The sequence below is a fragment of the Cyprinodon tularosa genome, unplaced genomic scaffold, assembly GCF_016077235.1.
Source record: "Cyprinodon tularosa strain WSP-4 unplaced genomic scaffold, ASM1607723v1 ctg236, whole genome shotgun sequence".
NCBI lineage: Eukaryota > Metazoa > Chordata > Actinopteri > Cyprinodontiformes > Cyprinodontidae > Cyprinodon > Cyprinodon tularosa.
The window spans coordinates 663897-689399 of record NW_024038883.1 but is presented as its reverse complement, the minus strand read 5'-3'; the positions used below and the strand labels follow the sequence as shown (position 1 = coordinate 689399).

At 42.6% G+C, this 25503-nt stretch overlaps 2 protein-coding genes across 2 annotated transcripts in view; one reads left to right on the top strand and one right to left on the bottom strand.

Moving 5' to 3' along the window:
* Positions 1-8853, bottom strand: part of rab27b (RAB27B, member RAS oncogene family) — a 59735-nt gene extending 50882 nt beyond the window's left edge. Inside the window, exon 1 of the mRNA XM_038287151.1 lies at positions 8619-8853. The gene's annotated coding sequence lies outside the window, so the exon portion shown is untranslated. The remainder of the gene's footprint in view (positions 1-8618) is intronic.
* A 4425-nt stretch (positions 8854-13278) lies between these two features.
* On the top strand, positions 13279-22564 carry txnl1 (thioredoxin-like 1). Its single transcript, XM_038287181.1, has 8 exons — positions 13279-13557; positions 15434-15530; positions 16772-16945; positions 19332-19454; positions 19528-19597; positions 19676-19848; positions 22187-22291; positions 22369-22564. The coding sequence occupies exons 1-8, from the start codon at positions 13460-13462 to the stop codon at positions 22396-22398; spliced, it is 870 nt and encodes a 289-aa protein (XP_038143109.1). The 5' UTR covers positions 13279-13459; the 3' UTR covers positions 22399-22564.
* The last annotated feature ends 2939 nt before the right edge of the window (positions 22565-25503 follow it).

Genomic DNA, 25503 nt, shown 5'->3' with positions numbered 1-25503 from the left:
ACGTTAGCGCCGCCCGCTGCAGACGGGCTAACGTTGGCCCCGGCCGCTGCAGACAGGCTTAACGTTGGCCCCGGCCGCTGCAGACAGGCTTAACGTTAGCGCCGCCCGCTGCAGACAGGCTAACGTTAGCCCCGGCCGCTGCAGACAGGCTAACGTTGGCCCCGGCCGCTGCAGACGGGCTTAACGTTAGCGCCGCCCGCTGCAGACGGGCTAACGTTGGCCCCGGCCGCTGCAGACAGGCTAACGTTGGCCCCGGCCGCTGCAGACAGGCTTAACGTTAGCGCCGCCCGCTGCAGACGGGCTAACGTTAGCCCCGGCCGCTGCAGACGGGCTAACGTTGGCCCCGGCCGCTGCAGACGGGCTTAACGTTGGCCCCAGCCGCTGCAGACGGGCTTAACGTTGGCCCCGGCCGCTGCAGACAGCCTTAACGTTGGCCCCGGCCGCTGCAGACAGGCTAACGTTGGCCCCGGCCGCTGCAGACAGGCTAACGTTGGCCCCGGCCGCTGCAGACAGGCTTAACGTTGGCCCTGGCCGCTGCAGACGGGCTAACGTTGGCCCCGGCCGCTGCAGATGGGCTGACGTTAGCCCCGGCCGCTGCAGACAGGCTAACGTTGGCCCCGACCGCTGCAGACAGGCTTAACGTTGGCCCTGGCCGCTGCAGACGGGCTAACGTTAGCCCCGGCCGCTGCAGACGGGCTGTCGTTAGCCACCCCCAACTCATAAACAGCTTTAAAAACTGAGAGAAAGTCCAGTTGCCTCCAGTTTAGGGCCAGTTTTGCGGTTGCTATGACCCAGATGACTAACAATGTAAACAGGAATATCTGATTTATCTATTTGCTGTTTGGGTGTCACATGGAAGATGCTGGGGATAATCTGCAAACCTTCCAGATGCCTCTGAGAGCAGAATACATAAATAAACTTCTGCTTCGTCATTAAAACATCAGGAAACAGAGAGAAGCTGTCCGTCATGAAGAGACGTAATCCTGCTGTTTACGAGCAGGACTACAAGCAGCACAGACTGATTCCTTGTCCAGAACCAAAGCCGCCATTATTGATCTCAGTGCTTTCAGAGCCATCTCCAGAAGCAGAGCCGGGATTATCCGCTCTGATAAAAACCATTTCATGTGCTTAGTGTTCCCAAACTGCCTTCATTGCCACATACTCGCACTAAAAGGCTCTGTTGGAAATAAATTAAAGCCTTTTCAGGTTCAGGGCTGAAGCATAATTGCTTTGTTGCTAAAGTATTCTCAGTCCTTTTTCTCCTTCTATGTCAACCCAGCTGGAAGTTATAAAGACTGACCAGCTGAGCTGAGCAACACACATTAGTTAACCTCAATGTGTCACAACATCTTCATCCTGCATCCAAAACGCAAACAGGAGAATAAAACTGAAACTAGAGTTTCACTGCAGAGGCGGTTACTGATCTGTCTCTGGGTGCAAGCAAAGGGGTGAGTCACCGGGGGAGAGCTCTGGACAGGCCGCCGGTCCATCAAGGAGACCAATGAACCAATTAGGAGTACCCTGAGAAAACCTATGCATGCATGCAGACAACATGAGTCCATGAAGCAAGACTTTAGGCTGGGAATTGAACCCAGAACCTTCCTGCTGCAAAGAAGCAAAATCTGAGTGAAAGTTTTAGTGTGTGCAGGAAGTGCAATGAAAGGTCCTTACAGAGCAGAAAAACATGACGGCCTTTAAACATTTATGTTTGTGAAAAAATATATTTTTTAACAGATTCCAATAAATTATACTTTAGTTTATAGATGGAATGGGGGAAAAAAATGCAACAGTTTTTTATGCATCTATGCTCTAAGGTTGTGTGACTGTTGATGGGTTTCTGCATTAAATAAGATGTTAAATAAGATGTTTTTCTTTAGAAAGAAATAAAATATTAGTTTACATTCTACAGATCATCCCTGCTGTTCTAGATTTCTGGGACTTGTTGGAGTCATGGCGACCAAAATTTAAATGTTCTGCTGTAAAACGAGACGTGAATTTGTTCAGGAATCAATGTGGGTTTCTGGATCCAGCGAAGCACATTTTCTCCGCCAACTAGTTTCTCTTTGACCAAAGCTCGCCTTCCTGCCAGAGTGTCGCCTCAGAAAGCCTCTGAGGAGCGTGAAGCCCCCTCCATCCAGTGGAAGTCTTATCCGTGCTTTAATGATCTTCTGGGTGTCGAATCCTGCTGTTTGTGGTCAATACCCTGCAGGAGTCTGAGAGGAGCCGGAGTCAGACAGCAGCAGAGAGTCAGAAGGAAAGGGCACGCTGGTTAGGGAGGCCGTCCTCCAGCCAAAAGGTCACCCACAATCATCACAGCCAAACACCTAACGGGAATCCTGCGTGTCTTTCTGGATAAACCTCAAGCTGAGGCTCTGGTTTTCAAAACGTCACCATGGTAACGGCTGATAAGCCTTATGAAACAGTAAAAGGTCCGCAAGCCTGGACACGAAAACTCCCCGATTATTGCTTCAGTCAGACTGAATCAGGACAAAGATTCAGGCTCCAAAAAACAGGTGAAGTTTGATTTAACATTTTTAAAAATTGGTCATAAACTGTGGAGTGGATTTAGGAGCAGAGGGAGATCATATAAAAACCCAGATTTATATGATCTCTGTGAATCTTCTTATTGTCATTTTGTATGTTTACAAAACCAAATTTTCGTTTAGTACAGCTTCCAGCAACATTTCCATAAAGTTCAGCAGTGATCAAATGTGTGGGAGAAAAAACATGATGCAAAAACGCTTTGATCTGGAAGTTCAGAGCATCAATAAATACGGTGCAAATCTGCAGTATTTAGGTTTGGTGTTATCAGTGTGATGCAGAGTCTGGGACATGACTTAGAGGGTTTTTTTCTCAACTGTTGAGCAGTCAGAGATATATATTTCAAGAATAAAGATTAGGGATGCAGGATATTGGGATTTTGGCCGATATCCGATATGCCGATATTTTAAAACTCATGTAGCCGATAACCGATATTGATACCGATGTTAAAGCTGGACAAAAATAAGTAGTCATTGAAAATAGCAGTTTTGTTATCCATTTCTGACACTTTGAAAAATAATATACTCAAATATATTTTCATATGCTGATATCAAATAGATTTTTAAAAACGCGGTATCGATCTATTTTACTTTCAAAATCTGGTGAAATTTCATCGTTCTGTTACAAACTCTCGTGATATTTTGCAAATTCTTGTGAGATTTTGTTAGTAAAATAGATCGATACCGCGTCAATATATCAACATATAAAAATATGGCAACATTTGGTGAATTTTCGGGGGATTTCGTAGCATAACGATGACATATAGCAATATTTCATTAGTAAAAGAGATTGATATGGTGTTTTTAAATGGCAATATATCAGCATATGAAGATATTGGGATATTTTAATGGATCAATATTTTTTCCCTCGTCTTTAGAAGTTTTTAAGTCTGTAAAAAAGAAGTTTTTGAGGAAGAAGAAGTATTTGATTTTTTTAGACTTTAGAAACTCAGAAGCTGATCAAATATCGGGTTAAATATCGGTGGGGTGGCCGATGTCCGATATTCAGTTTTAAGGCCGATACCGATAGGGGGCCGATTATATCGTGCATCCCTACTACATATATATATATATATATATATATATATATATATATATATATATATTAGGGATGGGTATTGCCAAAGAAGTCACGATGTGATTCTATCACGATGCATCATGATACTTGAATTATTGCGATGCATCGCAATATTTTCACTGAACACTGTTAGAAAAAATACAGCCCTTACCAGTGGCTGCCTGGCTGGGTGTGACCTGGATTGTGTCTTCAATTGATAAATAACTGAAAGCAACTGCATTCATACATAGCTGTATTTTTGAAATGACTTTTGGAGGTGTTGCCATGGAAACAAATATTACTGTAATAATATATCAATTTCATTTTTACCTTTGTTTTTAAAACCAAAATGCTTCCAAACATCGGATTTGAAATGTGATGGAGCCGGACCAAGTTTCTCAATCACCTCCGTGTTTTGTTTTTGAATGACTCGTCTCAGTATCCCGCAGCCGAAAATGCTTGTGACACAAAGCAGCGTGCGTCAACACATCCGCAGCGACATCTACTGGACTGGAAGTTGTATTACACCTGTTTTTGGCTGATGTTCGCCAACCATTCATGCAATTTTATTTATTCATTTTTTAAAATTAATAATCGATACTTGGCGTCAAGAATCGATGCAGGTCACGAAAATTAGAATCACGATGCATCATCATGACGATTATTTTGCACACCCCTAATATATATATATATATATATATATATATATATATATTCATTTCAAGAATAGATATGTAATGTTATGACTTTATTCTCAAAATAAAAAAATCCTTTCTCGTACCTTTAAGATCAGCGTAACTGCAGGTAAATAAGTTGATCTGACAGTGGAATGAGGGTTTCTCCCTATAAAATCTGATAATTAGTTATTATGCAGTTAAAATAAAATAGTTTTGTTGTTTTTTTATGTAAATCATCTCATTCCGTTGACAAACAGTCTTACTTTCCCGCTCCAATCAAAGGAAAAATCCAATTATTTTAAGTGTTTGCTTGTATTAGATTTTTTTGCAGTCAAGTAAAAAAGAATCAGCCTTTAAATTTAGACGCACTTACATGTTCTCTGCTTCATTTTGGTTAATGAATAATAACAGCGAGTAATTCTGTGTGTGATGAAGGACACTTTGGGTTTAATTGAACTAATCATTATATCCTGATCCATAAACCCAGCAGGAAAGAAGCTTCCTTTTCTCTCTGTTGTGGTAAAGCAACACCTTCAGCAGCTCGGCGCTTGACAACCAGCCTCCCATGGCAATAAAAGACGTATCCGCTAATTACCTCAGCTCCTGTCATCTTTGTTTACAGAGTTATTTACCAATAAACAAACATCCGGAGTGTTTGACGGGTAAACAACGGACTAATTATCATCCCGGTGGAACGTATGGAGGGAACATTATGTCAGCGGAGGTGAAGAAGGAACAAGAGTGGAGCTCCAACGTCTTTGGAGAAGTTAAACACGACAGAACGATTCGTGCTAAAGACAAACAAACTAATCAGAATCAGTAAATAAAAAGCTTCCAACCCATAGATGTCTGGAAACTAAACTGGAAAAAATAATTTAATAACCTTGAAATCAGATAATCAGATGATCCGTAATTGTGTTCAAGTCCAGCAAACACATGTCGTCTGTTTTTGAGTCGTCCAGGTTCAAGCCGGACGTACGCTGTACGAATTTAGTGCCATTTTCGGTGCGATTTTCGGGGATAATTTTCGGATCAGGCCGACATCCAGCCTGATGGTGCGTGGTGTAGCTGTACTGGGGGTAACGAGGAGCGATCAGCCTCTAACGACCACCCCCCCATCAGGAATCGTTTGAAATTCAGTCGGCCATCTTAAGGTGGTCGTGATCAAATCGCTCAGTAGGAAAACAAGGATTCTTCTTCTTCTTCCTCTCAGAGTAAAACCCAGCAGCATGGCGGGGGGGCAATGAGTGAAATGGAGTTCTTTCTGTCAAACTGTCAGACCGTAGTAGCCACGTTAGCTCAGCCATGTCTTTGTCCAAATACGTCGTCTCCTTTTCTTTTTAGGGCTTTCAGCATAAATTGCCCAAATATCCAAGGCAGCTCGTTTCACGCTAGTGAGCTTCATGTTCCTCTGCTACTGGTTTGGCTTCCAGATAGACGAGTCCCAGTAGCGCCATCTCACTGCGGAGCTGAGTCCCACCTGGTTTATAGACGTAGAATGTGAACAGGTAGATCGCATAAGAGCGTCGGGTCGCACAGCGTGAGAACAAACATCGGAAGTTGTGATGTAAACCCTGCGGTTTCATCGTACAGTTTCAGCTGTAGCTGCGAGCAACGATTGAAAAAATCGTACAGTGATTGGCTCGGCTATAGATGTCCAACAACTCCTGATTGGTCCAATCTGCTCAAGCCTGCAAATAACCGTCTATTTAAGCCTGAAACAAAAACAAACAGGGCCGACTTAAGGCCTGGTTATCCTCCAAAATTACGAGAATAAAGTCCTAATATTCCAAAAATAAGGTTATATTTTATAACAACTCTTCCCAGAATCCCTTTCTTCCCTAAAATGAGGAATGTGGAGCATCATGGGAAGTTCTACTTTAGCATCGGCTTGACCAATCAGGAAATCTTTTAGCAGCAGCATCAAACTGGGCAGGATGTCAAAGTGGACTCTGGTTGCTGATTGGTGGAGCTGGTCGGCCGTCATCTGCTGGGCGGAGCTCCAAGCTTTCTTTCTGAAACGGGTTGTTGAATGAGAACTTTATTCTCGTAATGTTACAGCTTTGCTGTCTGCGCTATGTTATTCCACGCCACGACGCCAGAGGGCCAATCAGGAACTAGCTGTGGGTCTAGATACGGCCGAGGTGGTGAGGAAGTGGGGAAAAGTCTGTCCGACAACGGAGGGACATGAGGGCCAAAAAGAGCGGGGATCCAGGTGGAAAAAGGGTCCCAGCGTTCTCGCGCACCTCGCTCTGCTAGCTGCTCCATCTTCACCAGTCGTTTTCCAAAATGGCGGTCAGACAAACAAAACAAGCCGCTAAGGAACCAAACAGGAAATACGGATAGAGTAGAGCGGGCTAGATTTGACCAATCAGAGGCCTCCTGTCTGCGATCACCTACAATTGTGGAGAGGTGCAGCACAGTGTCTGCGGACAGGGGCGGGGCATATCTGCGTTTACTGCGACACACGCAGACCACCTGGTTTCTGAGTATAAATCAGCTTTTAATGACAGTCTAAACAACTAAGATCCGATTTTTTCCAATGCGATCCAGGCCGCTTGGGTCTGTGAATCCGATTCGAACCCGATCTTCTCAAATGCGACCTGCATCTGAACGGCCAGGTCGCATTCATCCGACCTGAACGCCATTAATACCCAACAAAGGTCAAGGTTTAAGGTTGGTAAAGATCGCTAGATGAGCTCCAGCGCTAATATCCATGTTTACTTCCATAAACACGGAGCACGCTGGCTAGCTGCGACGTCGATGCAGCTGTCTGAATGCAGTTCACGCAGGAGATCACACACAGGTCGCACATATTTGGAAATGTGAATGCAAAGAATCGGAACTGAGCATTAAAGGCACACTATGCAACATTTTTCAGTTAATTAATGTGAGCCACAGGATCAGAAGTCTCGTGCATCGCGACAGTCGGTCTTGCTTTACGGCGAGAACTGCTACACGCCCCCAGTGAAAGGCACGCTCGTTGCTAGTGCAGTGCCAATATTTGTGCAGTTTTCATGGCGGGACCAGCGAGAAAACAGCGAAAGCCCATGTCGGAAACATGCTAGATTTTCAAACTCGAAAACTGGAACAAAATAGTCACTTACCGCAGTAGACATGGTGATTGGTTGCGTTCGCCAGTCTGCTAAGCTCAAAACAACCGCGCCTGGCTTGACGGAGAAACCAGGAGAACAGCTGAGCATATTTACGACAGTGCACTTTTACTTTCGCCCTCTGGGGGGAGCCTCGCTGGAAAATCAACACCGGTTGCATAGTGTACCTTTAAGGCCTGCAGTGTGAACGTAGCCTTAGGCAGCTGCTTCTCTATAAACACGTCTTCCTTCCACTCTATTTCCCATCAATGTTCCTTTTTGCAACTTTTTGAGCTTTATAACAGCTCTTGATGGGATTAAAACAAAGTTCGTCTCTATTTAAGACACCAGAGAATGAGTTTGCTGTATCAGAGTCCTGCAGGTTCAGCTCTCCAACAGATTCAAATGAGGTCAGATAGCGTTCTGCTGAAGGCTAAATGATTTGAATATAAAACATGCTGAGCCATGGGGACCTACGGAAAAAGTACGAGAAAATATCTCATAATTAATAATCTAATAATAATTAGATCTTATCTCCTAATTATTAGATATTTTCTCGTATTACAAGATAAGATCATATTGAGATCTTTTCTGCTAATTAACAGATCAGTATCTCGTAATTATGAGAAAAGATTTCATAATTATGAGATACTGATCGTGTAATTATGATATAAGCTGCCTGATTTTTTTTCTTTGGTGAATGCAATACGTTTCAGCAGGAAACAGCCTCAATGAATGCTGGAAAAAGGAGCAAAACTTTGTTTCCATAAACTGACTTTTTCCTTCCACTTAACTTTCCTCACTTCCTGTTAGATTCTGGGCTTTTAAAAGCAAACTTCAGGCTTATCTTCTCCTTCTCGCCGCCCTTCAGAGCGTCTGTATTTGGACTGTTTGTGACTTTAATCATCTTAATTTCCAGAAAATCCAGAAGTTTCAGAGCTGTTGGTTTTTTAGAGCTAACAGTTAGAAGCAGTTAGAAGCATTAATGGCTGTCATGCATGTTGTGTTTATCTCCAGCTCATGCAGGCTGTGCAGCCAGTAGAAGCTCTTCCATCTAACAGTGCTTTGCATGTGCAGCAGCTGATAGTGAAGCTCTGGAGGCTGCAGACTTTTCTGCTCCAGCAGCGCGGCCCTGCGCTCCCAGGCTATGACTCATCCCGGCTGCCAGTCACCGCTGCTGGACACGACCGGACCTCCTCACCGAGCAGGAGCCTAAACACCTGCCTGCTCCCCCCGCAGCAGAAAGCCTCACCTCTCTGTGATGAAACTACTCCGATGCTGCCGTCAGGTGCGCGCTGCTGCCGGGCCGCTGGCTCTCCTCTTCCCTCTCTCCTCCCGGACGTCGCATCGCCTCCCCGGTTGTGATGGACGGGAGGCTCCGCTGCTTCGGAGGAGGAGCGCTCAGTGGCTGAGGACCTCCGTGGGAGCAGCGGCTCTGATGGATGTGGTTCCGTTGGCTTCAGGGGTGGGGGACCGACGCTCACGATGCCTTCAGGGACTACACGTAAAGTCGGATTTCCAAGCTCTCGGCGAGAGATGCGCTTCTCTGTTACCATGGTGATTTAAAGGCAGAGTGCTTTTGTCTTATTTTATAAGAGGGATCCATCCATGGCTGCTCAGTGGAGCAGTGGCTAGCACTGCTGCCTTGCATCAAGAAGGTTCTGGGTTCAATTCCCGGGGTCTTTCTGCATGAAATTAGCGTGTTCTCCCTGAGCATGTGTGGGTTCTCTCCGGGTACTCCGGCTTCCTCCCACTGTCCAAAACCATGACTGCTTAGCTTAATTGGCTTCTCTAAAATCTCCTTAGGTTTGAGTGTGAATGGTTGTTTGTCTCTGTGTTGCCCTGCGATGGACTGGAGACCTGTCCAGGGTGGACCCGCCGACTTTACACGAGTTAATTTAGTGAATGTGATTGGTCGTTTAGCTAGGCGGCGGGATTGTTGTGACAGAAGGTGCTCAAGCATGTCTGGTTGTGGCCAGTTTGTTAGCATCTTGCTAACCAGTTAGCAACTTAGTGCTAGCAGGTTCCCAATGGGAAATTCCATTGGGACCAAGTAGCACTAAATTGGTGACTTAGAAACGACGCTGTCAAGGAACGCTATGGACAGCGGAAACATGCAAGAGGAGGAGAGTTTAGTGTCGGAGGTCGTGGATGAGTCTCCTCCGTCATCCATTTTTTATTTAGAGGAGGAAAGCGGGGACGAAGATGTTGTGGAAGAGGACGCCAGGGCGGCAGAAGCTTGGTTTGGTGTAGAAGGCTTCCAGCCGTACATGTTTGAGCCCTTGCCTCGCAACGCTGCCAGTTCTGTTAGCTCTACGCCTGCCGAAGACACAGACGTCCATCCCCGTGAACACTGGGACGCAACTCAATGGGAAAGGAAAGGATTCTGGTTTCAACCGTTGCGTATATTAGCTGCGACATATGAATCAAGATGCTATGACCGAAAACATTTGATTGACAGATAACCGTTGATATATGATTGGCCGAATTTAGGTGTTCAGGCTGACGTAGAACTAACTGGCCTGCAGAAGATAACTGAAAAAAAAAAGAAACTGATTTTAAGACAGGATTTTTTTAAAGATAGAGATGTTCTAACTTTTGGGACAATATGGTCTGATAAAGATTATATTTATTATACATGTTTAAGCCAGAATGATTTGACAGTTAAATATGATTTCCCTACGACTTTAACTTTTCTTCTGGAATCTTCTTCTTCTTGTGTTTGTTTGGCAGTTGGCAAACCACTTTATTTGTGCATCACCACCAACGACTAGTACAGAATGTGGAAAGTAATGGATTCATCTTTAAATAAAATCTTGAAATAAAATGAAATTCTTTTAAACAATTTGGTCCTTTTTAAAAATCTTAGAACCATGTATATCTGTTCGCTTCCTGAATTTCTTTTCAATATATCAGTTATATCAAACGTTTCCTTAATTTTCTCAAATTCTTTTCTTGTGTAATTTCTTTATATTTGATACTTTTGACAATCTAATATAACATTTCTATTGTTTCATTTTTCTCACAATAATTCCATTTTCCTGTATTATGTTTTTACACTGTGAATTTAACTTTGTTAATAACCTTCTTCCATTTTTTGTTTCCTCCAAATGACTTTTTTGATAGTATAAAACTCTCTCTTTCTATCCCATCGTTTCTGCCCTTCGTTCTTTAATTTTTGTTCGCCTCCTTCCTGGTCCCAGCTCCTAAAGAGGCCCCACTGGTTAGGAGTAAATGCCAAACACCTGTGGAGCCACACCTGCCATTCACAGCCTGCAGCCAGAGAGCAGCTAAAAAATAAACAACCTGCACACAGTCTGAGTATGACTTACCCCCCCTTAATGGATGCCCCCTGCAGTCCATCCAGGAGAAGATGCAACAAAGATCAGAGAAGGATCTAGAACAGAGGTGGACATTTCCAGTTGCTGATGGCTGCTATCCTGCAGCTTTTAGATTTGTTCTTGTCAAACACTCCTAAATGAAATAGCTGAATCGCCTCCTCAGTATGCTGCCAGTTTCTGTACTTTCTTAATCATCTAATTACTTGATTCAGGTATGTTGCACCAAGGACACCTCTAAAGGTTGCAGGATAGTGGCCCTCAGGAACTGAAATTTATATACCGGTATATAAATATATGGTCTGTTTTTTTTTTTTTTTTTGTTATTAATAAAATGACTCAAAAACTTTAAATTGATGAACTGGTATTCACTTGTAGGTTTCAATAATTGCCTGAAATGAACAAACAAATAAATTATTGACAAAAAATGAATAAAAAGAAATTCTCGCTTTTCATGATTGAATTATTAAAAGGAACCACACATTTATTTATTTTTTTGGGGGGGGGCTTCAATTGTTTATCTTTTTTAGCCAATTCAAGTTTCATATTAAAATAAACTGAAATGTTGTAAAAATATTTTATGCACGAGTTTGGGGATGACAACTGATTTTCAAAACAACAATGGAATAAAATCTACGGAAGAGGATTAGGGCCACTGGGGGAAAAAAAAAAGTTAACTGATTTTTAACGTTTATTTCAGTTTACTATGGGAAAAAAGTCAGAATTCTGACTTTATTTTCTCAGAAGTCTGACTTTAATCTCAGAATACTGACTTTTTTCTCAGAATTCTGACTTTTTTCTCAAAATTCTGACTGAATTCTGACAATAAAAAAAGTCAGAATTCTGAGAAAGTCCCATACTAAACTGAAATCAAATTTTAAAATCAGTAAACTTTTTTTTTTTTTTTCCAGTGGCCCTAATCCTCCTCCGTAAAAAGCAGATAGATTCAAACTATATATATATATTTTTTTTTTTCTTGGAACGTTATTAAACGTAATTTGCTCGTTTTCCACTTGGGGGCGGTAAACAAGTTTTGAGGAACCAAAGAAGAAGAAAGACACGCCTGCTTAGGAACAGTAGACAACCACGGAACCAGGCCGGTGGTGCATGGCGCGTGTTTTGAAGCTGCTTGTGGAGAGATGTCCTGGGCCGTGAGTAGTGAGGAAACAGGAAGCGATTCTTGTGGGATGGAAGAGGGAAATAGTGACAATGAAGGTTGGAAGATAGCAACATCAAAAAATGAGAAAAAGCGGAAAAAACAGAGATCAGTTAAAGGGGAATCTAGTTCAGAACAATCCAGTGATGATCATTCCATACATTCCACAGCACAACAAAATGAATTCAAAGTCATATTCAAAGTCGTTAATCAGGCAGACTCTTTTACAAATTGGAATCCGGTTCACTTAACAAAAACCATCAATAAACTTGTCGGAGAAGTCAGAGGTGCCAGAATTCTGTACAGTGGAGACCTGCTAATTAACTGCAGAGACAGCGCCCAGCAAGGCAAAACAATACGGATCAACAAAATTGACGGGATAAGAGTTCAGTGCAGCTTATTGGAGAACAAAAAGATCAGCAGGGGAGTCATTGGAGGAGTTCCTCTAAAAATTTCTGAAAAAGAGATTCTGGAAAACATAAGCGGTGCAAAAGTAAAAGAAGTAAAACGGTTAAAAACAACAAGAAACGGAGAAAGATCTAACAGTTTATCGGTGTTAATTAAATTCGAAGAAGAGCAATTACCAAGCAAAGTATTCATCGGTTACATAAGCTATAATGTCAAAATCTACAATCCTCCACCATTGAGATGTTTCAAATGCCAAAAATTCGGTCACATTGCAGCAGTTTGTAAAGGGAAACAGAGGTGTGGAAGGTGTGCAGGAGAACATGAGTACGGAAAATGTGGAAAAGAAGCTAAAATAAAAAGCTTGAATTGTGGTGGAGAACATACTGCTGCTTATCGCGGCTGTGAAGCAAGCAAAAGGTCTGAGGAAATTAAAAAAATGAAATTTGAGCTCGGAATAACCTACGCTGAAGCTGCAAAAAGGATCCCATCTCAGTCAGAAAAACCCAAACCTACAGTTCAACACACGGCAAATTCCAAATCTCTAGAGAAATCTCCAAAAATTGATGAAGACTCACTAATTGTTAAAAAGACAAATTTTGTTCTTTTCATGGTAGAAGTGATTAATTGTACTGCACAGACAACAAAAAAAAACTGAAAAAATCAAAATAATAGTGAAGGCTGCAGAAAAATATCTGGACATTAAAGATTTGAACTGGGAGATGGTTGGAAGCATGATGGGAGGACCGATGGGACCATCAGAAACTGGCAGAATTACGATGACCTAGAGTAAATTAAAATTATATGGGCAAATGTGATTTAGTATTATGTTGGTTTAAGTTACACAGGTTTTTTTTTGTTTTTTTTTTGGGGGGGGGGGGGATGAATCGTTTCCTGTTTTCTTGCTTTACTCCATATCAGTTGGTGGCGGTAATGCACAATTCACAAGTCTGCCAACCGCCATACATAAAATCTCATAAGAAGAAGAAGAAGAAGAAGAAAGACACGCCTTTCCTGTCAGGAATTGGCCAATCAGGGGTCTCCATTCCGGACGGCGCTGTGCCTTGCTGTGCGCTAAGCTAATTTTCTGGCAGAAAGCTAAAAACAAACCTCATAAACCGACCGCACCTTCTGGTTTCCTGCTCCGAACATCTCCAGGAGGATCAGGGTCGGACTTTAGTCCAGAACCGAACCATGGTTGGTGTTAAAGTGATCAGCAGCGACCCGGACTTCCAGCCGGAGTTAGCGGCCGCCGGCTCCAGGCTAGCCGTGGTGAAGTTCACAATGGCCGGGTAAGGATCCCCACACACCCCCACTGGGAGCTGCTAACCGGGACCTGTCTGCCGGTTCTGGGAACCATAAAGACCCGGATGTAACAGATTGAAAGAACTAAATGATATGGCTGCTGTAGTAGATCTAATTAGATGTTCTTTGACCAATGCTGCTGTTAGCTGCTAGTAGCTAACTAGCTGTGCTGCTTACCATGACTGTGCACTATTACAGTAAGTTAGCTGCTGAAGTGCAGCGCTGCTGTTACCAAAGACCTTATTTAATATGTAATAATATGTTGATAAAAGCTGTAAAACAAACAGTCGATAGAAAAGTTCAACCAGTCTCTTTAAAACGATCAAAGATTCCCGCTTTGATTAATAACTTCTAAACTTTTCCACACTTCAAGTGAGCTAAAGCCTCTGAGACTCAGCTGGGAAATGAAACTGCCATTATAATATTACAAAATAATTAGTATTGAACCGATACCGATGCCAGTATCGGGCGGGGCCCCGATCCAGCACTAACCTGGTATCGGTATCGCGGGTTACCAACCAATAGGGCACCGATATCATTCTGAGAGGCTAAAGTTTCTTCAACTATTGTCGCCCATTCCAGGGAGGAAATAAAAAGTTCTACTGATTCACTTTATTTTAGTCTTTTTCCTGCTTCACAAAGGAAGGCAGCAGCTTGAAACCATGATGGTGATTATTTTATATCCCAGTAGTCTGCAGTTCTTCATAGACACACCAATTTCAAACAGGTGGTATCGGTACGGGCCGATACTGACCAGCCAGGTATCGGGGCCAAAAATGGAGTCGGCTCAACACTAAAAATAATGAGCGTTTAGAAATATTCCACCTTGAATTGATATTATTTAAGCACCAGTTCAGCTTATTGCTCTGCTCCATCCTGGTTAGAGATCTGATCATATTTACCAATTTCTGTCAATTTGTTTGGATTGTTCTTGTTCTTTATGGCTTTATGCTCAGAAACCAGGTCGTCTGCGTGTTTGTAGCAGTTAATATCAGATATGCCTTTCTGATTGATCAGTTCTACATCCGCTCTACACTATATTTCCTGATTGGTGCCTAATGGCAGGAACTCTGGCTGTAGCTCCGCCCACAGCGCCTGGCACACCTCAGACTCTATCCCAGACGCCGTGCAGGACGCTAGTTTGTAGCTCTGAGCGACGGTCTGTTGGTTTGCACCAGAAGCCAAAACACGCAGCCCCACGGCCGGTCTTTGGGGAACACTCACCGGGGTGAACTGTGTGTCGTCTGGCGTTGGATGAGGGGTTGTAGACGGCGAACAAGCTCATCAAACTGACACACGGACACCCATAATCCTAGCTAGTTCCTGATTGGCCCTCTGGCGTTGTGGCGTGGAAGAACAGCGCAGACCACGCTTCAATATTTAGCATAAATCAAAGACACCTGCGACACACTGCTGCCGGAGGATAACCAGCCCTTTAGAGAACCAATGCATGACGCGGCCACCACCGTGCTTCTTGTAGATATGGGTTTTCAACTTTTATGGAAATATCACAAACAAAATCAGCCCCAGTTTTGTTAGACCGTAAAACATAATTCCATCTACTTATGCTAGAATTAATCGTGTTTTTGTAAAAGTTACTGAGGCTTGGATGTTTATGAGAAAAGGGTTCAGACTGGACTGAAGATTGCTACGTCAGCCACCTGCCTGAACTCTGCTGTGGCCGCTCCTTAAACCATAAAAATATGTTAAAATCTGACATTTATAGCCTATGATCTACATCCAAACAGCTCGTTTGGGATTAGATCAGATCAGAGGTGAAGAAAGGTCTGAATTTGGCTCATTTTATGACATCAGCGTTAAGCAGAGGAGGTTTTACCCTGATTTTCTCCCTTCTTTCTGCAGCTGTCGGCCCTGCATCAGAATAGCTCCAGCTTTCAACATGTTCAGCAACAAATATCCTCAGGTGGTCTTCCTGGAGGTGGACGTTCATGTCTGCCAGGTAAATCCTTCACTCTCATTGTTTATTCTTTTATTTCTGGTTCTGTGGTGCTAGAAGCTGCCGTCTGCAGCAGTCAGTTTGAACGTGATGTGGAGTTTCTCTCATCCAAAGAGCCTCAAATATACCTACAGCACTGACATTTTGTTTAGTTTTAGGAGATTCTGGGACGTCAGGCAGACGCTGGATAAATCTGCAAGGTGGGACAGGGGGCCTAACTTTATAAAACCAGTTGGGACGCCTGTTTGGGCTAGTTTTCCTGTTGGATCAGCCAACTGTAACCATCTTCCAACTATTCAGGTTGATTAGTATTATTAGGAACCAAACAGGCCCAGAGCATGACACTGCCACCAACATGTTCTCCATCTTTACCTCATCTGGCCGTGGATCTTTTCTCTAGAAGACATTTTTCTCGTCCATGTAGATAGATGCACGTTTCTGTGATGATGAAGGTGTGTTGGAGCCAGAATGATGAAGATGTAAAACCTGCTTCACCCTGGATGGCAGCGCCGAGGTTCTAGCAGCTTTCTTCACGTTGGCGGCTTCCTGATCGTCCCTGAACCGTTTCTTTTCATCCGTTAGAGACATTTAGTCAGATTTAGGAAATTTAGGATAACTGGAAATTTCAACAGAACAGTGATTCACAATTCTATTCTATTCAGTGTATTTCTATAGCTCCAATTCACATCATGTCATCTCAGGTCACTTTCCAGTTCACCAGATCATCCAGTCAGATTGATTCAAAGTTTTCTATCTAAGGAAAACCAGCTGATTGCATCGACTCGTTGACTCTTCAGCAATCCCTCACACTAAGCATGCTTGTAGCGACAGTGGAGAGGAAAAACTCCCTTTGAACAGGAAGAAACCTCCAGCAGAACCAGGCTCAGTGTGAGCGGCCATCTGCTGAGGCCCACTGGGGTTCAAGGAGACAGAAGCAGACATAGAAAAAGAAGCATAGATACAAAAGGCAACTGTCAACCAGCTCCACAGGCGGCCCCGTCCAGGAAACACACAGCCAGGCAGACGAGCTCCGAGCCAGCTCCCATGTCAGAGGATGAAGAGAGCACATCCAGTTAGTCACAGTCAGAGAAACAGGACTACACTGGAAAACAGGCCAAGCTCCAACATGGTGCAGAAAGCTAAAGTGGTTTAGGAACTGATCGATCAGGCTAAAGTCCCCCCTGAGGCTCCACAGACTGAAGCGCAGCAACAGGAACTGATTGGTTCTTGTTTTTCTTCTCTAGGGAACCGCGGCGGCCAACAACATCTCAGCGACGCCCAGCTTCCTGTTCTTCAGGAACCGGGTTCGGGTGGATCAGTATCAGGGAGCAGACGCCGCGGGCCTGGAGGAGAAGATCAAACAGCACACAGAGAACGACCCGGGAAACAGTGAGGACTCCGACATTCCCAAGGGATACGTGAGTTCAAACACTCGCCTCCAGATTGCGCCATGGCCCAGCTGTGCTGGTTGCTGGGAGACCGAGAGAAGCTGGAATCTTAATATGAAATGTGTCACAATGTGAGACCGAAGAGGAATCATTGATTTCATGAATATTTTCTTTGAAGGAAAAGTCTGGTCAGCAATGAATAATCAATTTATTATTTAAACCTAAAACTAGCAGATGAAGGAAAGAAGTTCAAACTTAAAGTGCTCTTAACTTGTTTAATAAATTATATCATTACATTATATCTATTGATTATCGATTATGTCTTAAAAAAAGGGGGGGGGTATAAAGAAGTGAGAAATAATTGAATCAGACCTCTCCTTCCTATAAAATAAAGATAAACGATTTCCTCCGATTATAAATAAGATAAAAGTGAATTTTCTCAGTTTAATGAGGTTAATCAGAATATTTAAAAGGCTTATTGATTTCAGATTTAATGGAAGATTGATGTTGATTCGTTTTACTTTATTTACTTTGATGTTTGAGTCTAGCTTTAGCTTCAGATAAAATGTGAAAATGTAATCTGAGCCTTAAAGGAAAAGTCTGATCAGCAGGAATAATCAATAGTTTGTTATTTATACCTAAAACTAATACGTTTGCAAACATGGATGCCTCCAGTAAAGCACATTCACATGAAAATTACTCTGAATTAAAAACACTGATCATTTATTGAACAGGATGGAATCATTTCATTACTTTTATGCCACTTGTGGCCCATTTTTTCGGACGGTAGGCTGACAGGAATGAGAGACATGCGGCAAAGGACCGCAGGTTGGATTCGAACCCGGGTCGGCCACGTCGAGGACTAAGGCTAAAAATGGGTCGTTGGTGCTAACCACTGCGCCGCTGAAGCATGCTCCAATGATTATAAACTTAAAGGTACACTATGCAACCAGTGTTGATTTTCCAGCGAGGCTCCCCCCAGAGGGCGAAAGTAAAAGTGCACTGTCGTAAATATGCTCAGCTGTTCTCCTGGTTTCTCCGTCAAGCCAGGCGCGGTTGTTTTGAGCTTAGCAGACAGGCGAACACAACGAATGACTAAGCATCTGACGCGCTGCTGCTCGAGATGGAAAAATTGAATTTTTGCTGCTCGACGCACCGCCATAAGAGAAGCTGATCTGGGAGCTGGCTGGGAGAGAGACACAGCGCTGATGATCAGAGCGCTATGATCACTCCTCTTAAACAGTTTATTGACGCCTAAATTAACTTAAAATGCAGAATATGTTGGCTTTTATTATCCTGCTGCCTGCAGATCGGATTATTTAGATGAAAAACACCTACCAGCTGCCGCCGTGAACCGCGAGGAGGCGACCCGGCCAGAGGCTGCTGATGAAGGGATTCCAACTGTCGGCGCACCGCTGGTATGTGGGGGTCTGAGCGCTCCGACAGAAATAATATTGGAAGGCAGGATAATAATCTGGATGAACTGACGGCACTGATTACGTTTTCAGGTGTATTTTCTCACTTAAAAACATATTAAAACTACTTTATTCCAAATGATCACAGCAAATATAGCTGCAAGGCAGAGAAAGGATAGTGAAGCTCCGCCCACCGCGCGTCAGACACACTTTTGCACCGCGCAGCCAGAGCAGCAAAGCTGCTTCAGCCGCGCGTCAGAACTAACTGGTACAAGCAGCAAAAAGGAAGCAGCAGACGCCATTTTGCTGCTTTTGCTGCGTGAACGTAGCATAACTGCACAAAGATCGCCACTGTCTTCTTCTTCTTCTTCTTCTTGTTTTACTGGCGACTTGCAACCAAATGGAGCATTATCGCCACCTACTTGATCTTATTTATGTTTCCTTAAATCCTTAGGTTTAGTCCAGTTTGTTGAAGATAAGATGACATGATTTTAAATACTGTCTTTCTGGATTTATTGATCGCCACTGCGCTAGCAACGAGCATGCTTTTAACTGGGGGCGTGTAGCAGTTCTCGCCGTAAAGCAAGACTGACTCTCACGAGACTTCTGAGCCTGTGGGTGCGGGTCGGTGCTCCTGCAATTGCAAGTACGGTATTTCCCCCACAGACCACCAGGGCGGCCGAGAATACCTTTGTTCAACCTGAAATGACTCATTTAATCATCCAAAACGTTATGGAACACATTAATTAACTGAAAAATGTTGCATAGTGTGCCTTTAAAGGACTTTCAGACTTTTCCTTTAAACAGTCCCAGTTCAACTCATCAAAACCATATTTCATGTTTTTGGATCTTTGGTGACGTCAGATAATGAATGTTTACACATCCTAATGGTTAAGAACTTCTTCAGGTAGTGATGTTGAACCAGGAGTCAAACATAAACCCAAAGCTTGGAGACGGAATAGAACCTCATGTGATTCGATCCGTTTGTCTGTGTCGGTCAGATGGACCTCATGCCTTTCGTCAACAAAGCCGGCTGCGAGTGCCTCAACGAGAGCGACGACTGCGGCTTCGACAACTGCCTCATCAAAGACTCGTCTTACCTGGAGTCTGACTGCGACGAACAGGTGAAACGTCAGAGTGAGAGAACTTTTCTTCCGCTTGGTTCTCCCTCTTTTAACTCAGTGTTTCCTCCTCAAGCTGTTGATAACCATGGCCTTCAACCAGCCTGTCAAGCTGTTCTCCATGAAGCTCCAGTGTTCAGATTTAGGTGAGTTTTCTTCTTTCCTGCAGAAGCGAGGCCTTTAAAATCCAGGAATTCACCTTCTTCCGCATGTTTCCTCCTCAGCTCAGGCCCCAAAGGAGATGAAGATCTTCATCAACCTTCCTCGGTCGATGGGCTTCGACGACGCTGAGCGGAGTGAAGCCACCCAGACCCTGGAGCTGTCTGAGGAAGACTACAAAGACGACGGTCTGATTCCTCTACGCTACGTCAAGTTTCAAAATGTCCAGAGTGTAACGGTGAGGACCTTTAAACGTGAATAGATTACTCCGGGAAACCTGAAAGAAAGACGGAAAACAAATGTCAGCAGAAAATACAGATATTGAGAGCAGCAGGGGAAAGAATCAGAGAGAGGAAAAGTGGTCCCTATGTCTTCCAGCAGCCTTAGCCTATAGCAGCATAACTAAAAGTAGACAGAGTGACTGATAACTAAAAGATCTGCCTCCCATTCTACTTTAAAAAATTCTAGGAACCACTAGTAAACCTGCAGATTGAGAGCGAAGTGCTCTGTTAGGAACATATTCCTCATAGTAGAGAATCCTAATGGAAGGATCAGATGTTGGTTTTACACCATGAGAAGATGCTGCTGAAGATTCTCATTCATCCAGATCAGTTATTCCAAAAAAGTTCAAAACAATCCACTGGACTTTGTTTCCAAGTTTGAAGACGTTTCTCTTCCATCCAGGAAGATTTTTAATTCAAAATGTCAGAAATAGCGTTTAGTTCCAGGTTTTATCCAGCAGCCCAACAAAGCCTTTTGTTTGGTGAGAAGAAGACCTCACCTGTTCATCCAGGCCAACTATTCCCTCTAACGACCCCCTTTCAGAGACATAGACAGGTATGGGGCATTGCAGGCTAACAAAGAAGCCAAACGACCCCCATTCCAAAGGGGGGGACCCGTTCATCCGTTTCTATTTGCATGTTTTCTAAACTAAAACCAGGCTTTGTTGGGCTGCTGGATAAAACCTGGAACTAAACGCTATTTCTGACATTTTGAAAATGTTTGAGTTTATGAAAATTTATGATTTTTTTGTCTATTTTAATATGGTGTGCTGGAGGTCAAACAAAGATTTATTATGTTTCCACAATGCTGTAAACATTTGTATAATAAATAAATGCAAACGTTTCCTTTAACGAAAGCTTGCGTCACAGCCATAGAGGTCAGAGGTCAGAGCCTGCAGCAGGTTTCAGCGCGGCGCCGGGCAGGTGGCTGATGTAAACAAAGCGGTGGGCGTGTCTCAGGCCGTGGAGGCCAAAGGGGGAAAAAGGAAGATAGTTGATGAGAACAGAGGATTCAGAGAAGGATGGAGCGAATCGTTTGCTTTCATTACTAATGAGGAACGATTGTCTGCATGTTTGCTTTGGAAGGAGAAGTTATCAAATAATAAAAAGATAAATTAGGAAAGGCTTTTCCAGGGACGGCTAAATCTGCAGGACGCCACCAGCTGGGAGGGAGAGAAAAAGACAGATTGCAGAAGTTCTGGATAAATTAGAGGAGATCACCTCACCTCATGCTGCCGTGTGACATTTGTTCCAGGATCAACCTTGAATCATGAATGATTATTTTATATTTAAGCCCACGTAGTCATTTTTTATAGTGGGCTAACACACTTAGAGCTACTCTCAGAGAAGACTTTCCCATTTTTGCAGCTCCAGACAGATTTATTTTTATTTTTTGTTTTTTCGTCCGAAACGGCTCTTTGAGCAGTTAGAGTTTCCGCGTCGCTACCCGATCCGTCCTGCACAAACAGATATACAGCCAGGTTTTCATAAAAAATGTAGTTATGGTTTAAAAATTACTTATTTCTATCCTTTACTCTCTAAATAATGCTAAAACACATCTTTATAAAATGTTTTATGACTTTTCTGAGACAATTTTGATGCTTTTTCCATTTTCTCAGTTTAACAGCTTCTCTGATGTCATCATGGGACACGATCAGAGCTGTAAATCTCATTAAACCATGTTTATATCACGCACTATAAAGCATAATGTAAACATGGAAGGAAAACATAAAACTCAAAAAGACAAGATTTATGTTTAAATCCACAGCTGATAAAGTTAGCTCCTGGACGTAGCGTAGCATCCCATTTCCTCTACAGATCAGGAACAGAAGATAAAAGAGATTTTAAGGCTTTATATTCTCAGGAAATACATTATTAACCTTTAACACATTATAGTTTAGTACATTTACTATTTTCGGGGAGGAAAAAACATCATTTAGGTCTTTTTAACGGAATAAAAATCGAGGGCAACCGGGATGAATATCTGGAGGCGCAGATGAGCTGATGATGCAGGACGGATCGGGTAGCGACAAGCCCGACCTCTGCTCTATATGAGGCGGTAAAGAGAAGCGACCAAAGTTGATAGAGAAAAGAATTCAGTTAGCATAGAGCTGCAATAACTAAACAGGCCAGCTGGAGGCATATGGGCTCAGCAGAGGTGAGGAAGGGTTATGATCAGCCGTGAATGATGATGTCTGTAGAAAGACGTCTTTCTCTGCATCAAAGAAACACCCACCATCATCATCATCATCCAGCGTCTAACCGAGCCCCCCCTCCTCTTCCTCTCTTCTCTAGTTGTTTGTCAAGTCAAACCAGGGAGAGGAGGAGACGACAAAGATCAACTACCTGACGTTCATCGGCACCCCGGTTCAGGCCACTAACATGAACGACTTCAAGAGGGTAAGGAAGCGCCGCCGCCGGCCCGTCATCCGGGCGTTTGGAGCGTCTGCCTCATCAGTCACCTTTTCCCCCTGCAGGTCGTCGGGAAGAAAGGTGAGAGTCACTGAGCAGCAGAACCCAGTCCAGGGAGGATGAGGAGAAGAAGAAGAGGCCGCGGGAGGAAACCATCCGCAGCGACCGCCATCTTCCCTCCTGCTGCGGCGTTCAGACCTCATTTATATTGTAACTCTGTTGAAATCGCTGTAAATAAAATCCAACCCTTTTTCAAAGGCACCATCTTTCAGGTGGCTTGATTCAGAGCAGCAGACCTAAAGTGCTTTTAACACCTTTAATAAATAATAGAATTACATCGATTATGTCTTAAAGAAGTGAGAAATAATTTAATCATTCTTCTCCTTCCTATAAAATAAAGATTAACAACTTGTTCTGATATAAATAAGATAAAAATGATCCAATGAAAGTGAATCTTCTCAGTTTAATGAGATAAATCAGAATATTTAAAAGGTTATAGATTTCAGACTAGATGGAAGTTTGATGCTGATTCATTTCAGTTTTTATTAACTTTGATGTTTGAGTCTCAGTGAATAAAAACCTTGTTTAGCTTCAGATAAAATGTGAAAATGTCATCTGAGCCTTAAAACAAGGTTTCACTGTGTGTGTGGGGGGGGTCCTTATTCTCCGCTTTCCTTGGCTGATCTCCATCCATTCCCATCTAAACATCAATATTTTCACTAAAATATTCTTTCTGTGATGATTTATGGACATTAAGATCTAAAGAGAGGCGCCATCTGCTGGTCAGATGCTGTAATTCAGTGAAGGGATAAAGTCAGAGTAAAATAATGTGCAAGAGGGCTGGAAGTTGAAGGGGATTCTGCTGGGAGTTGCAGGGAAGTTGGCTGCCATTCAGCTGGCGTTTTACTGGGAGGAGCCATTTTAAATGGCTGCTGCTGCATGATGCCCAAGTTGCTGAGATGAGGTAAACTTTGACCTTTCTTCATGGCGTAGAGCAGAGAAACTGTTCTGAGTGGTTAATAATCGTTAAGCGTTCTCTCCTGTTGTGCTTTTACACAATGGAGGCAACAAATCGGGGATCGTTTTCTTCCTCCACCGTTTAACTGGTCCTGATCGGACTGAAAGCCCCTTCCAGGATACGGAGCAGATCCTAAAGAGATGAGCTGCAGCTGGAGGCAGAGCGTCACAATCCTCAACACTAGAGATCCAGAACATCTAGAACTGGCACAGTTCTGTGGAGATCAAGTTCTGAGGGATTTGGAAATCCGTTCTGTTCGTGGAAAGTTTAGTTGAAGGAAAAACTGCTGAAAAGACGAAGCAGCGGCTAGAAAAACTGAAGCCTTGAGAGGATTTTTAAGCAAAGTCAAACAAGAATTTAAGCTTCTTTCACAATGAAGGCGAATACGACCGATTCCGACACACTTACTCGGCAATATTCGAGTAAAAGGTTTGGGGAAAAAAAGGAGTATTTCCAAAAAAGTTAAAATCAATCCACTGAACTTTGTTCCAAAGATTGAAGACGTTTCTCTTCCCATCCAGGAAGATTTTTCAATTCAAAATGTCTTTTTTGGAATGAATATAACCTGGATGACAGAATCTTCACCTGCAGGAAACCTTAAGGAGTATTTTTACTGCACTGCTCTTCTGGCTTTAACTTTGGTAATATTGTTGTGAAGTATCACTACTTTTCCTTCAGTTAAAAATCTGGTTACTTTGCTACACAGTTACAGGAAACAGCAGCTTCTATCAGTGGAAGTTCTATAATCTGTTCTGACATATAAACAGTTCTCAGGGTCAGGTTTGGCTTTATGTTTTATGGAGAAGGGAAAACAGATCAAGCATGAATTAGTTATTTTGTTATTACATTATTTATATTGTAGTTTTTTAAACTAGCAGAACTCTTTGTTCTGTCAGAGCTGACAGTTTCCTGAATCTGTCCCCAAACTAGAAAACTAACCAGGATTCATGGAAACGTGGCTGCAGAGCTGCAGAAGTCCTGCTCCCATAAAGATCACACAGCTGCTCAGTCATTTTATGCTCATTTGGATTGAAAACATCAATATTTAGAAATAATAATAATAAAAAAAAAGGTTTTTGATTTGTTTTTGAGAACATTTCCAACATTAGAGCCTGGTGCTCTGTATCTGCAACTCTTCACATGTTCCAACTGTTATACATTCTTATAAACTAATAAATCATCATTCGGTCCTTATTGCTCGGTAATCAGCCCTGTTCTGATCTGAGCAGCGTTCGTTCCTCCTTAGTTACAATAATGGAGTCTACACTAATTACAGACACTTTGGTTAAACAGTAACATGTTATAAACCTGAGAAAGAATGTCTGCTCTACAAACCTCCTCATACAGGGGAATTATGAGGCCTTACAGGGGAAACAGGCTGAGTGAAAACTTTTATAGTGACTAAATAGAATAAATTAATATATAAAATAAGATAAACTAAATGTTCTGACTACAGGTGATAATTTTGAATGTTTTTTTTTAATGACCTCTGGCTGTGAACAGCAGAGGGCGCTGTAGTTCAGCGGTTTTTATTTTCCTTTTTTTTTTAACTTAGCACATGTTGAGAAAAAGAAAACAAATTATTAAAATATCTGAAATTATATCTTGGATTATTGGATTAGAGCTGGAATCTCTGAATTATTGGAAAACATTTAGTTCCTCCCTCCTCTTTCTGTCAAAGTCCACTGATCTCTGTTTATTCCCTGATTAGTAGAACAGGTTAAAGTGAAGCTACCAGCAGCCATATTGGTACTCCCCAGTTAGACCGGGCTCAATGTAAACAATCTGTGCTCTGCAGCATCGAACAATGATGATGTTCTCACTTTCAGGGACTGAAGACTTTTAAAATAAAGATAAATTAATCACTTTGAAACAGACTGGCTGTTTCATAGCATCAGTAGATTACTTTGACTAGGCCCATTACATTGCAAAGTCATTATGAAGTCTATAAATCATGTAATATAACATATTATACAAATTAATCACAATAACATGAATGTGCTAATGGAGCAGAATAATACAGATGAGCCAAAAGTGCTAAATTGATGATGTAATAAACATGGATTTTATTACATTGTTAGGGGAATTACATATTACATGTCTGCTAATGCATGCAATATTATATATATATATATATATATATATATATATATATATATATATATATATATATATATATATA